This window comes from Watersipora subatra, chromosome 3 (genome assembly GCF_963576615.1).
Source record: "Watersipora subatra chromosome 3, tzWatSuba1.1, whole genome shotgun sequence".
Lineage (NCBI taxonomy): Eukaryota > Metazoa > Bryozoa > Gymnolaemata > Cheilostomatida > Watersiporidae > Watersipora > Watersipora subatra.
In genome coordinates this window covers 67,436,821-67,453,179 of record NC_088710.1, presented here as the reverse complement: position 1 = coordinate 67,453,179, position 16,359 = coordinate 67,436,821, and the positions used below count along the sequence as shown (strand labels likewise).

The 16,359-nt window shown below is 36.8% G+C and overlaps 1 protein-coding gene across 1 annotated transcript in view; it reads right to left on the bottom strand.

The window, feature by feature from the left end:
* The window catches only part of LOC137390910 (uncharacterized), a 34,118-nt gene continuing 17,759 nt past the window's right edge, over nucleotides 1-16,359 (bottom strand). The window contains exons 8-33 of the mRNA XM_068077226.1: nucleotides 14,622-15,476; nucleotides 14,294-14,434; nucleotides 13,971-14,156; nucleotides 13,577-13,767; nucleotides 13,329-13,461; nucleotides 12,546-12,641; nucleotides 11,824-11,978; nucleotides 11,354-11,524; nucleotides 10,819-10,906; nucleotides 10,527-10,647; nucleotides 10,286-10,429; nucleotides 9,558-9,642; nucleotides 7,324-7,444; nucleotides 6,752-6,920; nucleotides 5,763-5,840; nucleotides 4,713-4,799; nucleotides 4,579-4,627; nucleotides 4,369-4,446; nucleotides 3,946-4,047; nucleotides 3,652-3,735; nucleotides 2,745-2,873; nucleotides 2,353-2,564; nucleotides 1,816-1,926; nucleotides 1,472-1,581; nucleotides 820-1,020; nucleotides 1-381 (exon numbers count right to left, since the gene is read on the bottom strand). Of these exons, the coding sequence (XP_067933327.1) occupies nucleotides 257-381; nucleotides 820-1,020; nucleotides 1,472-1,581; nucleotides 1,816-1,926; nucleotides 2,353-2,564; nucleotides 2,745-2,873; nucleotides 3,652-3,735; nucleotides 3,946-4,047; nucleotides 4,369-4,446; nucleotides 4,579-4,627; nucleotides 4,713-4,799; nucleotides 5,763-5,840; nucleotides 6,752-6,920; nucleotides 7,324-7,444; nucleotides 9,558-9,642; nucleotides 10,286-10,429; nucleotides 10,527-10,647; nucleotides 10,819-10,906; nucleotides 11,354-11,524; nucleotides 11,824-11,978; nucleotides 12,546-12,641; nucleotides 13,329-13,461; nucleotides 13,577-13,767; nucleotides 13,971-14,156; nucleotides 14,294-14,434; nucleotides 14,622-15,476 (4,022 nt within the window). The 3' untranslated portion in view covers nucleotides 1-256. The remainder of the gene's footprint in view (nucleotides 382-819; nucleotides 1,021-1,471; nucleotides 1,582-1,815; nucleotides 1,927-2,352; nucleotides 2,565-2,744; nucleotides 2,874-3,651; nucleotides 3,736-3,945; nucleotides 4,048-4,368; nucleotides 4,447-4,578; nucleotides 4,628-4,712; nucleotides 4,800-5,762; nucleotides 5,841-6,751; nucleotides 6,921-7,323; nucleotides 7,445-9,557; nucleotides 9,643-10,285; nucleotides 10,430-10,526; nucleotides 10,648-10,818; nucleotides 10,907-11,353; nucleotides 11,525-11,823; nucleotides 11,979-12,545; nucleotides 12,642-13,328; nucleotides 13,462-13,576; nucleotides 13,768-13,970; nucleotides 14,157-14,293; nucleotides 14,435-14,621; nucleotides 15,477-16,359) is intronic.

Sequence of the window (16,359 nt, the reverse complement as noted above, 5' to 3'; positions counted from 1 at the left end):
ACAAACGGTATATCTTAAATTGAAATATAACAAAATAACTGGGAAATTGTTAACAGGTGATAAATATACACAACAGACCCATAACTTGACCATTAAGTAACAGTAACGTTTACAAAGGGCCAAATATTGTGACTAAAATAGTGCTATCTCATGTAGATTTCCTGAGCTAAAAAATAAGGACTAGCTTCAACCATGAGCTTGGAATAATGAAAGCTGCAATGATATTAGGACATGAAAATATATAGAAAAGCTGAGACTAAACTGGTTGATAAAATGTTAGATAGTCGTCTCCCTCTCCTAAAGTATCCACAAAACTTCCAGAGGAACTGTCCAATAGAACTAACTCCTTTTTCTGATCTGCTGATGTATTGTTAGTTCCATCTGTCAATACATTACCACTTGCAACAATATCGGGAGAAACATCTAGCAGTAGCAATAAACTGGAGGAACTATTGGTAAAACATGGTCACAAGTCTAGAATATTATACCGAAATCTATAGAGGGGCAGGAACTATTGGTGACACATGGTCACAAGTCTAGAATATTATACCTAGATCTATAGAGTGGCAGGAACTATTGGTAATGCGTGGTCACAAGTCTAGAATATTATACCTAGATCTACTGAGTAACAGAAACTATTGTTAACACTTGTTCACTAGTCTAAGATACTATACCTAGCTCTATAGAGAGAAACCATTTAAAAAAATTGAAATATTTCAGTAATATGAAGTGAAATTGGAGAAAAAGACCAAAGAAAAACCAACCATATCTCTTGGAGATGAAGTTTTAAGATTCATGAGAGCGTCGAGACAAACTTACTAGTTAGACTATCAATTTCCAGGTCAGCGGCATCACCAGGGTTTAGACTCGGAGAAACATTCTCAAACCGTGCTGTCTTCTTTCGGGACTTTTCAACACCAGCAGATCTCCTTTTCACCGAATTGCTCGCAGACTTATCTGCTATGATCTGCTTCCATTTTCGCATCTCCTTTGTACCACTCCTTATGCTATCTGACATGTCTGCGAGACACAAATGTTGAAGAGGTAAATATTGTTTATAAATAAACCACAATCGGGTGAAAGCTAATAAATATTATATATCAACTATTTTGCCATCTAGCACACACAACCACGGCGTATGGAAGATAGAAATGGTAGAACCTCTTCACATCAAACATTAAGGGCTGTGTGATCAGGCAGAGGCAGACCATAGTATGCTAGAGGAGGTTCTTTACGAATGTAACCAAGTTTATTGATAGCAAGCAACTGAAAATAGCAGGTTTGTTAGCGTATCATTATTCCGCTTCTAAATAAGACACATGAAAATGCCTGATTTCAAGTGTTTATTACCATCGACCTTGTACAAACATTGTTGTTATTAAAATTCAGAGAATGACACATTAGTATAGCCAATCAATAGCCGTTGATTAGTAGCAAATGTCTGACAAACATTTCTTCTCACGCCACTAACCTTCGAGATAAGACACCACCTTGGACCAAAGGGTGTTAGTTCGAAGATTGCCAAGATGGCCGACTATAAGCAAATGGTGCTTCCCTCTGCTCAGGGCCACATTAATTCGTCTGCAGATACAGAAAAGTATGCAACATATTGGTAATTATAGACATTTAGTGGACAATGTTGAAAAGGTTGTCACTACTGTTATGTGGTTGAATCCCAATGTTATGATACAACAAATTGGAGACACTAAAAAAACATCTTTTCATAGACATCTAATGCCTGTTATGACCAATGTATAAATTTCAGATATCTGACCAACAATTTTGTCGGTAGTAGCAAAGCACTAAAGCAAGCACCTTGTGTCGTCAGCAAATCCCATCTGCTCAGTCCGAACGCATGAGAGTATGATGATGTCACGCTCTCCTCCTTGAAATGAATCAACAGTTGCTACTTGCACCTTCTTCATACTGTAAATACCCAAATTAACCTGTACCTTCTTCATACTGTAAGTACCCAAATCTACCTGCACCTTCCTCATACTTTAAGTCCCCAAATCTACATGCGCCTCCTTCAAATTGTAAGTACGCAAATACATTGAGCAATTGTATTGACATGCATGTATCAAAGGTCCGACACAGTGTCAATTTCATACTAATAAACCTAGTACAATAAGTATACAACAGGTATACAACAGGTATACAGAGCATGTTCTTCATGAATACTTGACTGTAATATTTGTAACAAAGTACTTCAATAACTAAAATTTCATCGTTCAGATAAACAAGAACATGTAAGGCAGAATGCCAATTAATCATATTAGCAAGTTCACAAATCTAAAAACAAAACAATAGCATCGGTGTTAGACTATGCCTACACATCTACACTGAACTTGCCTTGGCTGTTGGGACATCAGTGAGCGTATTTTCAACACCTGAGCTTTGTAGAGAGTGATAACTCCAATTTGTTCAGCCTCTATGCTACAAGTCATGAGAAACCTGAGAAGCTCTGAAACAAATACTGCTTCTTGATCGTTGTAAAAACTTGCTGCTTCACCAAACCTCTGGGACCCTTGTACATTGTACAGACAGATAGGAGGGAGATCTTCCTAAAACAATACAATAGCTAGTAAAACCTTCCTCTATTTAACAAAAATTTCCAAACCATGATTGCCCAGTCTCCATTGATTGGCATGACAGCTAGCTAATGCCAGCTAGCTGTTAGAACAAGTGCCAGTCAAATGTGTTGATAATCAGGGGTCTAAGCACAACATTATCATCAGACTTACGCATAAAGGAGCTCGCTGACTCGCTGTGACACCATCTGCAAGTGCTCCATCATAAAAGAGGTCTCTGCATAAACCGCTGATAGCTGGGTGACAGCGATACTGAGTAGAGAGCTCGCTAGTTGGTACACCCTACACAGATCAGAGCTGTTTAGTACAAATATTTCTCTTTAGAAAATACATGACACGCTCTGGTAACATTCACAATAATGGAAAGACTTACAGCCTATTCACAGAATATATGGACTAAATGATTCATAAAATGATGGATTTGACAAGAGTTCCATAATTTTGGTAATCAAAATTAGAACATAACTGAAAGATACAAAAAGAGTTGTCTGCTCTTTTCTTAGTATAGTTGTAAATTCAAAAGGAAGTAATTCAGAGTTCTGTATTTTGAAGATAGGAATAGGCTATTAAATATAATAATATATTATATAAATATATTATTATGTAATACTATTATTATGTTACTACGTATTATATATTAATACGTCTTAAATATAATAAATTAATAATATATTATATTTGAGACGTCCCGGTATTCACCGAGAAGATAGCTCAACTTGTTAAAAAGCATTCACTGAGTCTCGAGAGAACAGATTATGAATTGCTCTATTACGAGTGACCTGTCATGGCCAGTAGACCAACAAGTTATATAGCCATGGCCTCTCACTGATAATGATGCAGACAATGATTTTTAAGATGAATTCCTTAGGATCATACATGGCCTCTGATACATCACCAAAGCATTGCGCGTCTTTGGTAAAACAAAAGTAGATACCATGACACATAAGAATAAAAAAGACTACATCACTGTAAGTAACTATTCTATATCACAATGAAAGATGAGGCATACTCATAGGCTAAAGTTTTTTATGAAAGCTGAATGATAATCTATACAACTTGCCATAGAACTCAGTCTATCGAACATTGTCTGCTCCAGGCCATGATCATGTGATGACTCGCTGCCTTGTATGGTTGGTCTCAGTTGCTGGGCAGACACATATTAACACAAAACTTATTAAAAGAGGCATTACATGGGGCGCTGCCTTGTATGGTTGGTCTCAGTTGCTGGACAGACACATATTAACACAAAACTTATTAAAAGAGGCATTACATGGGGATCATTAAGTTGATGAAAGTTGGATGACTTGTGTTACAGAAGCAAATTACTCTAGACTTTTACATCAAATGCACTTACCCTAGGATCCCCCACAAGTACGAGTTTAGAGCAGGCGGCCCGTTTCATGGGAAGAAGGGAAAGCGGCTCTGTCATCTGACTGCATTCATCCAGTAGGACCACCTAGTAATGTATTGTCACTCCACTACACAATATATACAGGCAGAGTGTGATTGCTCAAGTTGATTACCTAATTCTCAACACTTTTTCTCAACTCACACCAATAAATTTAGATAAGTGCAATAATACAGTTTCAATGCTCCAAAGATACTCTGACACACTTACTAAAGCATGATTTAATGGGACAGCATGAGATTGTTGAATCTAGTTACAACAAAAAGACATACATACACAAACCATCAGTTGATTTACTTACAACAACATGACACCCTATAAACAAAAGATTTTTTGATCTACTCGCAATGGCAAAAGGTTGAGACTTACCTTAAATGTCAGATGGTCGAGTGCTGGAAATGAGCACGCCGCGCAGGTTACACCTACAACTCTAGTTTTACTCAGCCTCTACAAAGCACAATTATATCACTACGTACAACCGGTGTACATACTAGCAATGACCAGTAAGCCTTATGAACATGAGCAAACTGAATTTTATGGTGCTGAAGAGATGATTAAGTTTGAGAGATAGCATCATACCTGCTTGTTAAGCCCTGACTTCTGCACAGCAATTCCTTTTCGTATATTTCTAGAATAAAACCATGACATATAGTAGATAAAGCAGGTGAAGGTGAATACAACGAGAAATGTGCCAGCCACAGATAAAGACATACACTTTTTCTGAAGTACTCAGTTGTTCATCTTTCAACATATCCTGGAGCTCCTTCAGTTCCACGGTGCTGCTCCCTAGCGCATGCAGGCTGTAACAATATATAGAAGCCTGTGTTCAAAAGCTAAAGCATGTTGTTAGGGTTTGTATATCGACGAACTGCGGCTAAATATATAGAATTATCAGTATAATAGCCAGAGATTAACGATGGATCTAATTGATGAGTATATTGGCTAATAGTCTTTACCTACAGTGTACATTCCTAGGTTGTACCAATATCCCGGGTGCATTAGAATGGTGAGAGGGCTGCTTCCTAACACAATCAAAATGTTATTTTGAATCTTGCCCACTTTAGATATAGCTAGACCATGTTTCATGTAAATAACTATATAGCTTTTAGACTGTCATGAACAAGAAAAAAAAACTTATAAATTTGCAATAACACACAGATTTTTACAAGATGCTATCGGTTGGCCTAGTTGCTAATATCTCTCTATGCAAAGACAGACAAACACAGCACTAAAAGTAAGTTGAAGACATACTAAAAATGATGCCATGCAACAACATACATATATCAGGCATTAGAATAAGACATACATGTCTATGCGTGTACTACTGACACACGATCATTAGCATTTAGCAATATACAAGAGTAAGTATATGCCTATATTGTTCTCGCTGAATTATAAAAAGCTGAGAATTACAACAGAACTTGTGCAGTGATGAAGAGTCTTCATATAATAAGATATGTGACCAGAGTTGATAAATGTAATAATTACAGTAACAAATGTATTGATAACAAACTGTACCGTAAATAAAGCCAACCAGAAACCTCTAGTGAAGTTCAAATTTTTCAATCACTTGGTGAAAAATTATGAATCATTATGGTGATAAATTCTGTCATCAAAATTTACAGTAAAAACAATAACACTGGCAGATGATGTGGCTTTGTCTGACAATTCCAATCCACTATGGAATTATTTCTATTATCTTGAAGAGTACTGTAGCTTTAGGTCAGCAACAAAACAGAATTATAATTATATTGCTCATATACCTGTGTGGTAAGATAGGCTTGGCAATCTTCCTCATACTACCAACTCTCAAGAAGTCTGTAAAGCCATGCTGCTGTAAGCTGAAGTACATTAAAGTTACACAAAGAGACAGAATGTTCACATAGACTCACTAGGATACAGGCTGCTAATAGACCTACCGGTAGTTGGGAATGTACACATTGTATATAGGGTACTAATCTTTAGCCATTCTATACATGCTGTTGCAGAATGCTGACAGATAATGCTGCCAGAGAATGCTGCTCATATGTTACTCTACATAAAGAATACGCTATGGAACTGGTGTGTATTTGATAACTATTGCTCTTAAAATATATAAAAAATCATGTTCAAATGGGTGAGATACGGATCTTGATGAAATACCAAGTGAAACCTACATGTATTTTAAACCATACAATTTTGTTTGAAATGCAGCAAAAAAATTTGATAAAACGATGCCAAGAGGTGAACTTCAGCCATTTTTTAAATTTACAATAAAACTATAATTTATTTTGATTCCTACATGTATTTATAAACAAACTACACATTTTAATGTTATGCAAAAGTATGCAAATACTACTAAGTATATCAGTATATACTACTAGTAGTATATCGACTAAAAACAACCGATTTGGTTCTTTATAAAATACCAACTCAATATTCCCCACACTTCATTTCTCAAAATAGAAATTCATAAAATATTTACTTTTACCGCGACAAATATTTAAAAATGAAATATGCTTGAACGTAACATAGTTCAAAATAAGGAATTGAAGTGGTCATTTCTATAACCCAAAGAGCTCATCAACAAACAAGCTACAACATTATTGCACTGGATACAGATGCAGCTTTTATCAAGTTAATGTATTACGCTCGAAGGTTGTGTAGAAGGGATTAAGTTTCTAAGAGACCCAAGGACAACTGAAGCACTCCTTAGATAAATAGTCAAACACTAATAAATACAGCAATTGGCCATAGTGACAGACAGACTCACCAAAGAAGTATCCTATCCACTGCTACATTAGTTAAAGATGATATAAGTATCTTAGAGGATGCACAATCTTCTGGAGTTGAGTTATCAAGGTTGTCTACCCTTTCCAGCACTTGCACTATAAACTCTACTACAACTGCGAGGAGATAACTCTTCCCCGCACCAAAGACTCCTACAATAATCACCAATAGGTAACACTTTCTACAGCTTAAGTCAGTCTATTGTAGACCAGAAGAAACAACACGCGAGAGACGACCCTGAGTAGCAATAATGATAATACCAATGACTACAGCCTATGCTTGACCTACAATGGAATGCCACAGCTTTTACAAGAACTTATAGGTATATATAGTTTTATCGGGTCGTCCATTATCATTATCCTATTATCATTTCTAAAGAAAAAATGTTTTACATATATGTAGCGCCACAAAAATAAACACTGAAAAAGAGTAATAAGAAGACTTGATGAATAGTTGCAGCTCTTTTCAATGCGTGGCTGACGACTGTAGGCACTACCTCACCATAACAGCTATCTACAATCACCTCAAGTACAACCTAAGGAACCTATGACAAACCTTTGATGAGGCAGATAGGAGTGGCATCCTGGGAGCAGAACATGCGAGCGACTGTCATAAGTGATGCCGCCTGACCTTGATTGAGTTGGTATTTATCAACCATGGTGGCTGCCAGTCTCTCCTTTGTTCATGAAATACATTAATTACATGTATGTCAAATGATATGTGCATATATATTGTATATATATGTGATATGTATATGTGTGTTATACAGTATATATATATATATGTGCGTGTGTTATATATATATGTGATATACAGTGTACATCATATATATAGGTCTGATATACTTGATGTATATATACATGTATGTGATATATATGTGCTATATACAGTATATGTGATATATACTGGTATATGTGATATATATACATATATGTGATGTATATATTGTATATGTGATATGTATATATCGCATATGTAGGTCTATATATGTTATGTATATATGTGATATACATATGTGATATAAATATGTGATACATATATATATATATATGTATATTTAAACTATGTTACGTTCAAGCATATTTCATTTTTAAATATTTGACGCGGTAAAAGTAAATATTTTATGAATTTCTATTTTGAGAAATGAAGTGTGAGGAATATTGAGTTGGTATTTTATCAAGAACCAAATCGGTTGTGTTTAGTACACACACATATATATATGTGTGTGTGTACTAGCTGAACGCTCAGCGTTGTATGGGTAATAAAATACCCAATGAATTTGAGTAACTTAGCTGGTGAGCTCGTAGTCTAAATCCTTACTATAGCAATAGCCATATTTGAAGCCAGCTTAATAATCGTTACGTTATGTGTAATGATCAACCGTGCTAGTAATAACCAATAGGAACTTTACACTCGCTTCAATCGTGAGCATTTTAAGCTGATTTTAATACGATCATGATTAATCCATTGTATCGCAAATAGCTTCTGTGGTTTAATGGGTAAGTTGCCGTCTAATAAAAACTGGTGGTGCCGAGTTCAAATCCAGTACAAAGCACATTTTTTGTCCATAAAACTTTATCGATATAACTGGACAGATGAAGAGACACAGGTTTATATACATGTATATAGATGTTATACATTACACTATAATTCACCCTTCACATAGTGTATTGAGTGAATTTTCTTTATTATTCTTTCAGAAACTAGCGTTTCTAACGATAACAAACATATGAATGCATATAATAATATACACATGTATGTATATATATGTGGATATATATGTATAGATTTTACATATTTAGAGATATATACTAATTTATATGTATTTACATATATCCATTTATAAACTTTATACATGCACATGTATATATACATGTATGTGTATATATATATATATATATATATATACACCGGTATGTATATTACTCCAACGATGATTGTTAAGCCTGATTTACATACATGACAGCAGTCTAATGCTGTTCAGTTTTCTATGACCACTTGGTCTAAACACTAATCTAGATTTTTCCTAGTAGGAAAATTAAAGTGGGCCAAGGTCACTCCACACCGACTCGTTTAAACTCATCTTAGAGAGCCAAACTAAATTTTTGTCAAAACCAGACCCTACATTGACATTGGGTAGATTGTGGGCATGACTGTGGTGACAAAACGAGCAGCTACATAAACAATATTACTCGGCATACCCAGCTATGAAAGTCGACTATTGAGATAATTGTCAGTTATATTTTTGACAATTGTCTGAAGCACTTGTTTGTGGATAGTACCACGTCGTTAAACTGTTTGTATAGTCAGCCGAGCTTCAGCGGACTATCACAGAAAAAAATTCAAGCTAGTAAAATATTAGCAACTCTTTATAAAAACATTTTAAATAATTTAAATGTTCAAAATTCGTTTTGAATTAGTAAATATAACCACTCTACACTCTACCCATAGAGATGCCACTGATGCGATAATGTTCCCATAGGTTCAATGGCAGAGGAAAATTCAACAAAGCCAAAAATTACTGCTGGTAACGCGTGACAAGTGTACACCTGTTACACGAATGACTCCAGTACTATTAACTTATCACTAGTAAAGCCTGCGTAGGGCGTCGAATGCGACCTGACTCGCTATTCAGAAATTCATACAACTTTACGTTCAGAATGAATAAATATCTCTACTCCACTTAACATTACCGTTATCGCTCAAGCTAAAACAAAACTTATGAAATGTTTCACTAGTTTTATACTGACAGATTTTCTTCTCATCCATGGAGCTGAGTCTACACTTACAACAAATTCCTCTGACAAAAGGAGACTAAATTTTAGATTACTGGCAACTGGAACTTGGAAGCGCCCTGTGATTCTCTCAGGACCACTGTAATAGAAGAACAAATTTTCAGGTAAGCATCTCAGAACAATAAAGACTATTACATAAGAACAATAAGGACTATTACATAAGAACAATAAGGACTATTACATAAGAACAATAAAGACTATTACATAAGAACAATAAAGACTATTACATAAGAACAATAAGGACTATTACATAAGAACAATAAGGACTATTACATAAGAACAATAAGGACTATTACATAAGAACAATAAGGACTATTACATAAGAACAATAAGGACTATTACATAAGAACAATAAGGACTATTACATAAGAACAATAAGGAGGTAATCAATAAAAAGGTGTGTGCTATATTAAAACATATCAAACTATTGCAAATGGCATATTGCAGCTACATCACTTGTGAAACAACACCACCTCAGCTGCACAAAAATACTTATCAAATCAGAAAAGACAATGGATATTACTTAAAACGAGTGAAGCCTAACCTAGGATAAACAAACTCTTGAATAAGTTTAAACTAACCAAGGACGATTAAACCTTCAACTACACTTGACCGGCAACAAACAAGGCTTGAAGAATGCTGAGCCTAGCCTGTGATGAATAACCTTGAGTTGTCTGAACATAACTTGAAACGAATAAACCTTAAAACACAATGAACCCAACCTTGGATGAATAAGCCATGGAAGAACAGGCACTGTTCTAGCGTTCAACTCCTGCAGGTTAGCCAGGCAGATGAGGTCCGTAGAAACATTAGGTACATGAATAGCATGACACTGCTTGCCATCAGACCAGCTGCTTCCTGTATACCTATAATATAGCTACATAAGGTGATGTTTACAGCTGCATGCATTTTATATAACTCAAAGATAAAACAAGTTTGATAACTTTGAGTGTGGCAGCATACCCAGCTAAGGGAAGCAACTCCAGCTCGGAGTCTGCATTAGGTCCATAGAAGGCACTCTTGGCTATAAATGTGTGACCTTTCCGGTCAAAGTTCAATGACTGTGAGATGACCCAGACATCTCCTGAACAGACATCATAGAAGTGGGAATCAACTTGCTGAATGACCAAGAGTCACTATCAGAATTTAACGCAGGACGATATCAAAAGCTCATCAAATGCACAGCCAGTAAAATAGCTAATGTGGATAGAACAGTTTACTACATTTGAATCTCTGGCCAAAATAACTGTCTCACCCTTTGTGTAGGATGTGGCTTTTTCTCTTCTTGATAGCTGTAGATATAGAGACTTGTTTCTCGCAGTATCGTTTACGGCTGACCATTTCTGCATGTACCAACATAATCAACCAAAGTTGAATCACAACCTCGTTTTGATCATTCAACAGTTTGTAGCAGACTACACGGTCATATAGCTCAACTTGTGACTTTACAAACTAAATAGAGGGCTTTCAAAAGAGAGGACACTGGATCATATTGTATTAAAGGTACATTACCTACTTTAATCGAGAATAGATCAATTGTTCCGAGTCCGATACATGTTCAATTGTATATCCTAATATAAACTTGGTAGAACGAATTTTTGCAAAAAGTCCTTAGAAATAACAATATTAATCCAATAATTATTATCAGCTAATAAATATAATAACCCTACAATACTTATCAACAGATGATCTTAGCATTACGGAAAGCCAGATAACCACATACAGTAGTTGATGCAACAAACCAATACTTGAGCACGCTCCTAATCACTCTACAAATGCAAGAAGTATACCTTTGCTATAAAACTATTTGAACTTTTCTGAAGCTTAGTATTGCAATAGAAGGAGATTGCTTTTCCTTTCAGATAAACCTCCACGGCCTGTCCACTTGAGAGCTTTAGAACATTAGGTCTGGATGGTTGGCCGGCGTCTGAGACGCTCACTTGGTCAGCCCACTCAAAGTACTACAGACGCGAATGAGAATATTTGAAACTATAAACAAAGCAGTCTTGACACAAGTTGAAATACTGGCACAAATTATCTTTTAAATTATTACTGGTGAATTGCTTCATTGCTGCATCGAATGAGACAGTTTCAAACACAATAGATAATAGGAAAGCTTAAATAAACCTAAATGTATAATACACTATACACACAAAAGAACACCTGCGCTCTTTTCAGGGCTTGTACCCCTCAAGTGTTTATGCACAAGTAGTTTTTACTAGTTCAGCTAGCTATTAGTGTTCTGATGCGTGTAACACACCTTACACTGTTCTCCGCGAGAGTTGTTGCATGTGTAGAACATTCTGCCTCTGTTCTGTCCTTCTTTTTTCACTTTGACTAGTTTAGAGGAAACTCCGTGTTGGCACCTCGGGTTACCAGATGTTACAAAGCTAGACGATCCCTCGGTATGTATATCTGTAGAAAACAACTGTTTAAAAGGGCTTTGAAACTAACTATTCTACAGCCTTTCTGAAGGAGTTCCCTATACCTGCTAGTTAGCTACTACTAGTAAGAGTATACTGGGCTACTGTATTTGAGAAGTTGTGGCCTAGGGGTCTAGACCTGACCTAGTGGCCTGACCTGCAAACAAGAGGGTTGGAGTTCAACTCCCAATAAGGCAGCAGATGGTATTATGAATGAAATCCAATCTTAAACTGTTCTCTTTAACCAGGCATGGCTCCAGTTGTCAAGGTTTCTATGCCACTGGTCTCAGGCATATATAGCCAGGATCGCAGAGCCATTATTTGTGCAGCTTTTGAAAATGCGCACTGGGTGAGCCCATTTGCTCACCATGCCACCAGACAACTGATTGTACTGGAAATACTTAACCAATGCGGAAATGAAGAGCTGCTGTTTTGCTAGAACAAAACACTATATTTACTTATTAGGATACTATTAATGCTAAAATACACATTCATAGCAGTTCAGAAATCTACCACCCAAATATGACTTAATGTTTGGTTATGAACTGATATGACCCACCTAAAGACTGGCAAAAACTTGCTCCAGTGATATCCACATCTTTCATGGCCTCATGGTACCTCTGACACACGTCTGACAAAGTCACATTAATGTACTCTACAAAATCAACAACTAAGTACTCTTACCAAAACAAACCACGAGCATATCTACAATCTCTACATCAACTAGACTCCCCATATACACACTGCACTCCATACTCTCTATGAAGCTTAATCCGTCAGGTTAGTTCTACAGGAGTATTATTCATGGATATAAAATTTGATAAATACCTCTTATATAACAAGATTCATATGTTCATTTTATGATGTAGGAGTAACACTCGCTTGAATGACTAAAGTAATCACAAGCTGTGAGATCCGCAATAAAAACTATGTACGTACAAACAATAACCAGCAACACTTTTATACAATGCTGAAAAGATGAGCAGACCAGCCAGACAACATGAGATGCAAGCTGATACCATCTTGGTTTACGCGTGCAGTTTTCATAGATCTATCTCATAGAAGCTAATATTCATACTAAATTGACTTTCTTCCATCAATGAGGAGTCAAACAAAACAGTAAACTGAAACAGTATGGAGCTAGAACATGAAATGACTCTTGTGGTTAACCTTTCAAGACAGTCTGTTGTAAGAGTCTATATACATGTAATCAGTGACTTTCATTTTCTACTCAGCAAATAATGCTACTTGTGGCTGTTGCTGGCTGAGTCAAGCGCCTAACAACAGCATAGTTATTTTACATCCTTAAAAGGCGCTGACAAGGAATCTCGCAATTGCCTACCTCTGAGAAGGTGCTCCATGCATTGCTTATAATCTACAGTAGTCTTGTAAGTTACAGGTACAACCATCCTCCGCACCTGCTTCATGTTAGCGGTGTATGGCGGAAACCTCAAAGTCCAACAATCTACCATTAGCTAGAATAATGAAAAACATAAGATAGAGGTCGTTCAACTAAACTCAAACAACAAGTGAAGCTGCCATAAGGAAGTCGCTGAAAAACTATTAGAACAGTCATAATATATCACATACACGAGAATCATCATCTGGATTGAGACCCACTTCATCTACAGTACGTGAAGAGCAACTTATTGTAGAAGATTCAAGAAGTTTTTCTTGCACTTTGGCTCTTGCCAAATTAATTTTGGAAGTAGGCAGTGTGGCTCCAAATACTGTGGGAACTGTAGATGGGAGTTCCGTGCAACAGACTACATCTCTAGCATCTACAAGAGGTATGTAGTGATGCTACACTTTTCAAGCAGCAAAGGATGTATTAGATCTATTTGATGACAAGTGGTAGAGCAAATAATGCTGACGGCTAATAGGATATACAAAAAAGAAAACCAATTTCCAACATAGGCTTGCAACTGACGTGGTGACGCATCAAGGTGTATCAAATACCAACTAGATTTTATTACAGTCTTACTGTCTTGACTGGAATGCTCAAAAATACTCTTCGTGTGAGCCGGAATATAACTGTTCTTGGGGCTAGTGAACCTGCTCCAGACATTTACTTCCTCACGTTGATGCATGTTAGCTTGCGAAGCGAGCCTCAGGTTACCTTTAGACATCGGTTTAGTAGAGCAGCTTTGTGTTGACTTGAGACTTTCATCTGCGTAGCATAGCCATAAAAAGCAGGATAGTTAAACCGGCAATAAAAAAAAGGTTAGTTAACTTTCATAACTGCTTGACCAAAAGGCCCATTAGCAGTGAGCCCAGCTGGTGATTACCAACATGGCTGCTACTCACCTAGTTCAAACAAGGAAGTGTTTTCATCCAGATCGTCAGTGCATAACTCTCCAATTATATATCTTATATGTTTGTCACCAGAATTGCCATGAACTGGACTATTAGTTGAACATATTGGAGAAGGTGGGTTGGGAAAGAACTCTGTAATAAACCAGCGTGTTCAAAGCCTATAACCTCTACAGAATTTTTCTATGTTTTCACAAAGGGCTCAAACAGTATTTAATATTAAAGGTGCCATCTAGTTAACTAACAGAAGCTAGATAATTCAATCAGAACAGCAACAGGAAGAAAGTCATCGCATTATAAAATACACCACAGTGCTGCTTACCACCAAGGCCAACTAAAGGTGTGGTGGTGGGCCGAGGTGAATCAAGGTCTGAAGCAGATGAATGTAGCCGGCTTACACGACTGCATGACTCTGCATCACAAGAGTCATTGTCTGTCAAGCTCTGGCTTCCATCGTCTGTTACAGCGGGTAAGGATCCTAGTGAAAATGTGGCTACCTGCGGCGACTCTTCTTCAGCTATTTCTTGCTTTGTGCTCTCTTCCAAGGAAACCCCATTCACTACAGCTTCATTCACACCTGTTATTTGTGCTTCTTTATTTTCAAAAGCATAGCGGTTTATCTTTATGTCATTGTCAGAACCCTTTGACCTGATGTGACAATTTTGACCTAAATGTAGCTGGGTGGATTCTAAGCTCGAATTTACTAAATCAAAACTGTTGACTAGAAGAGACTGGTGACGTCTATCACAGCCATGGGGAGCATCCAGAGCATCTGAACTTGTATCTATTGCTATTGCCACTGCATCATGTACAGACCTGGCAGAGACATTCAGCTCATGACAATCGACAGGAGTACCTAGCTGAGGGGATGAAAAGCGATCAAAAGGTTCAAATGTTGTGTCAGCATTGATTGTACATTCTGGGGTCTTGAGACAAGACGTTTCCTTTTGCGATGAAGATTGGTCTGTTAGTGCTCTACTCTCCGGACCGTCAGTCTGCGAAAGAAAATCACCCCAAAGTGACTTGCCATGGCGCACTGGTGCTATGGAGTCTTTTTCCTGTATGTTAGGTTTGCTGACATGAGTGGAGACCTCAGCAAACTGAGAACTCATCGTATCCTTATTATCCTTATTCGATGAGCGATGTTTATTCACTCGCTGACTCCTTCCTTCTCTATCTAGAAATAAAGTAAGACCAAATCACATAAACGGAAATTATCTAAACCGAACCTCTGCCAGCGCCACAAGATTTATTGCCTGTTTTATTGATTCTGACGTTGCCAAATATATAGGGAGCAAGTAATAATTTTGTTCAAGCTCAAGGTCTTCTTCCGATCACTCCATGTAGTAGCCGCAATGTTAGCAGTCAATGTATTTTACAAGATAATAGAGCTCCACCATTGTGGATACTCTTGTGATGTATGACTCTGTTCAAGTAACAACCATTATTATATCACGTATTTTTTGCGTGTTGCTTTAAAGGTTGACTTGCAACAAAATTCACATTACAGTTATTTGATATGAAAAGATTCACCATGTCTTACTCTGTTGTGTTGTAGGTAAAAAACATGTAGAAATGTGATTACAAGCTCTTAAAAGCTAAAAAACGAACAGTTAATCGCAGCCACACGAGACCGCCGTAGCTTGGATTCTCTTTCCAAAACGGCTCAAATGTGACGTAGCTGTGTTAGATGGTTGCTGTTTACACTTTCATGTAACCTTATTCGTCGAAATATTTCACAAATATACTTCACTCATTCAATAAAACCATGTCTATTGTTCTTATGCGTCTATTTTATCGTCATTTTAATGCTGTCACTTTTAGCTGTGATATCTTATAACTTACCGTAAAAATTCGTTTAATTTTTTAGCCTTAGCTTGAAGGAGTACATATCATTGTTTGATAATCATGACGACCCTGTTGGTCATTTGTGATAATCGAACAGTGCTGCAAAAATTATTTGCAAAGTACAATATTGGGTCACATGATCAGATTACGACTTGCCGATTAGACCAAACCGAAACAAAACTGTAAAGTAGCGAGCATCTATATTTGATATG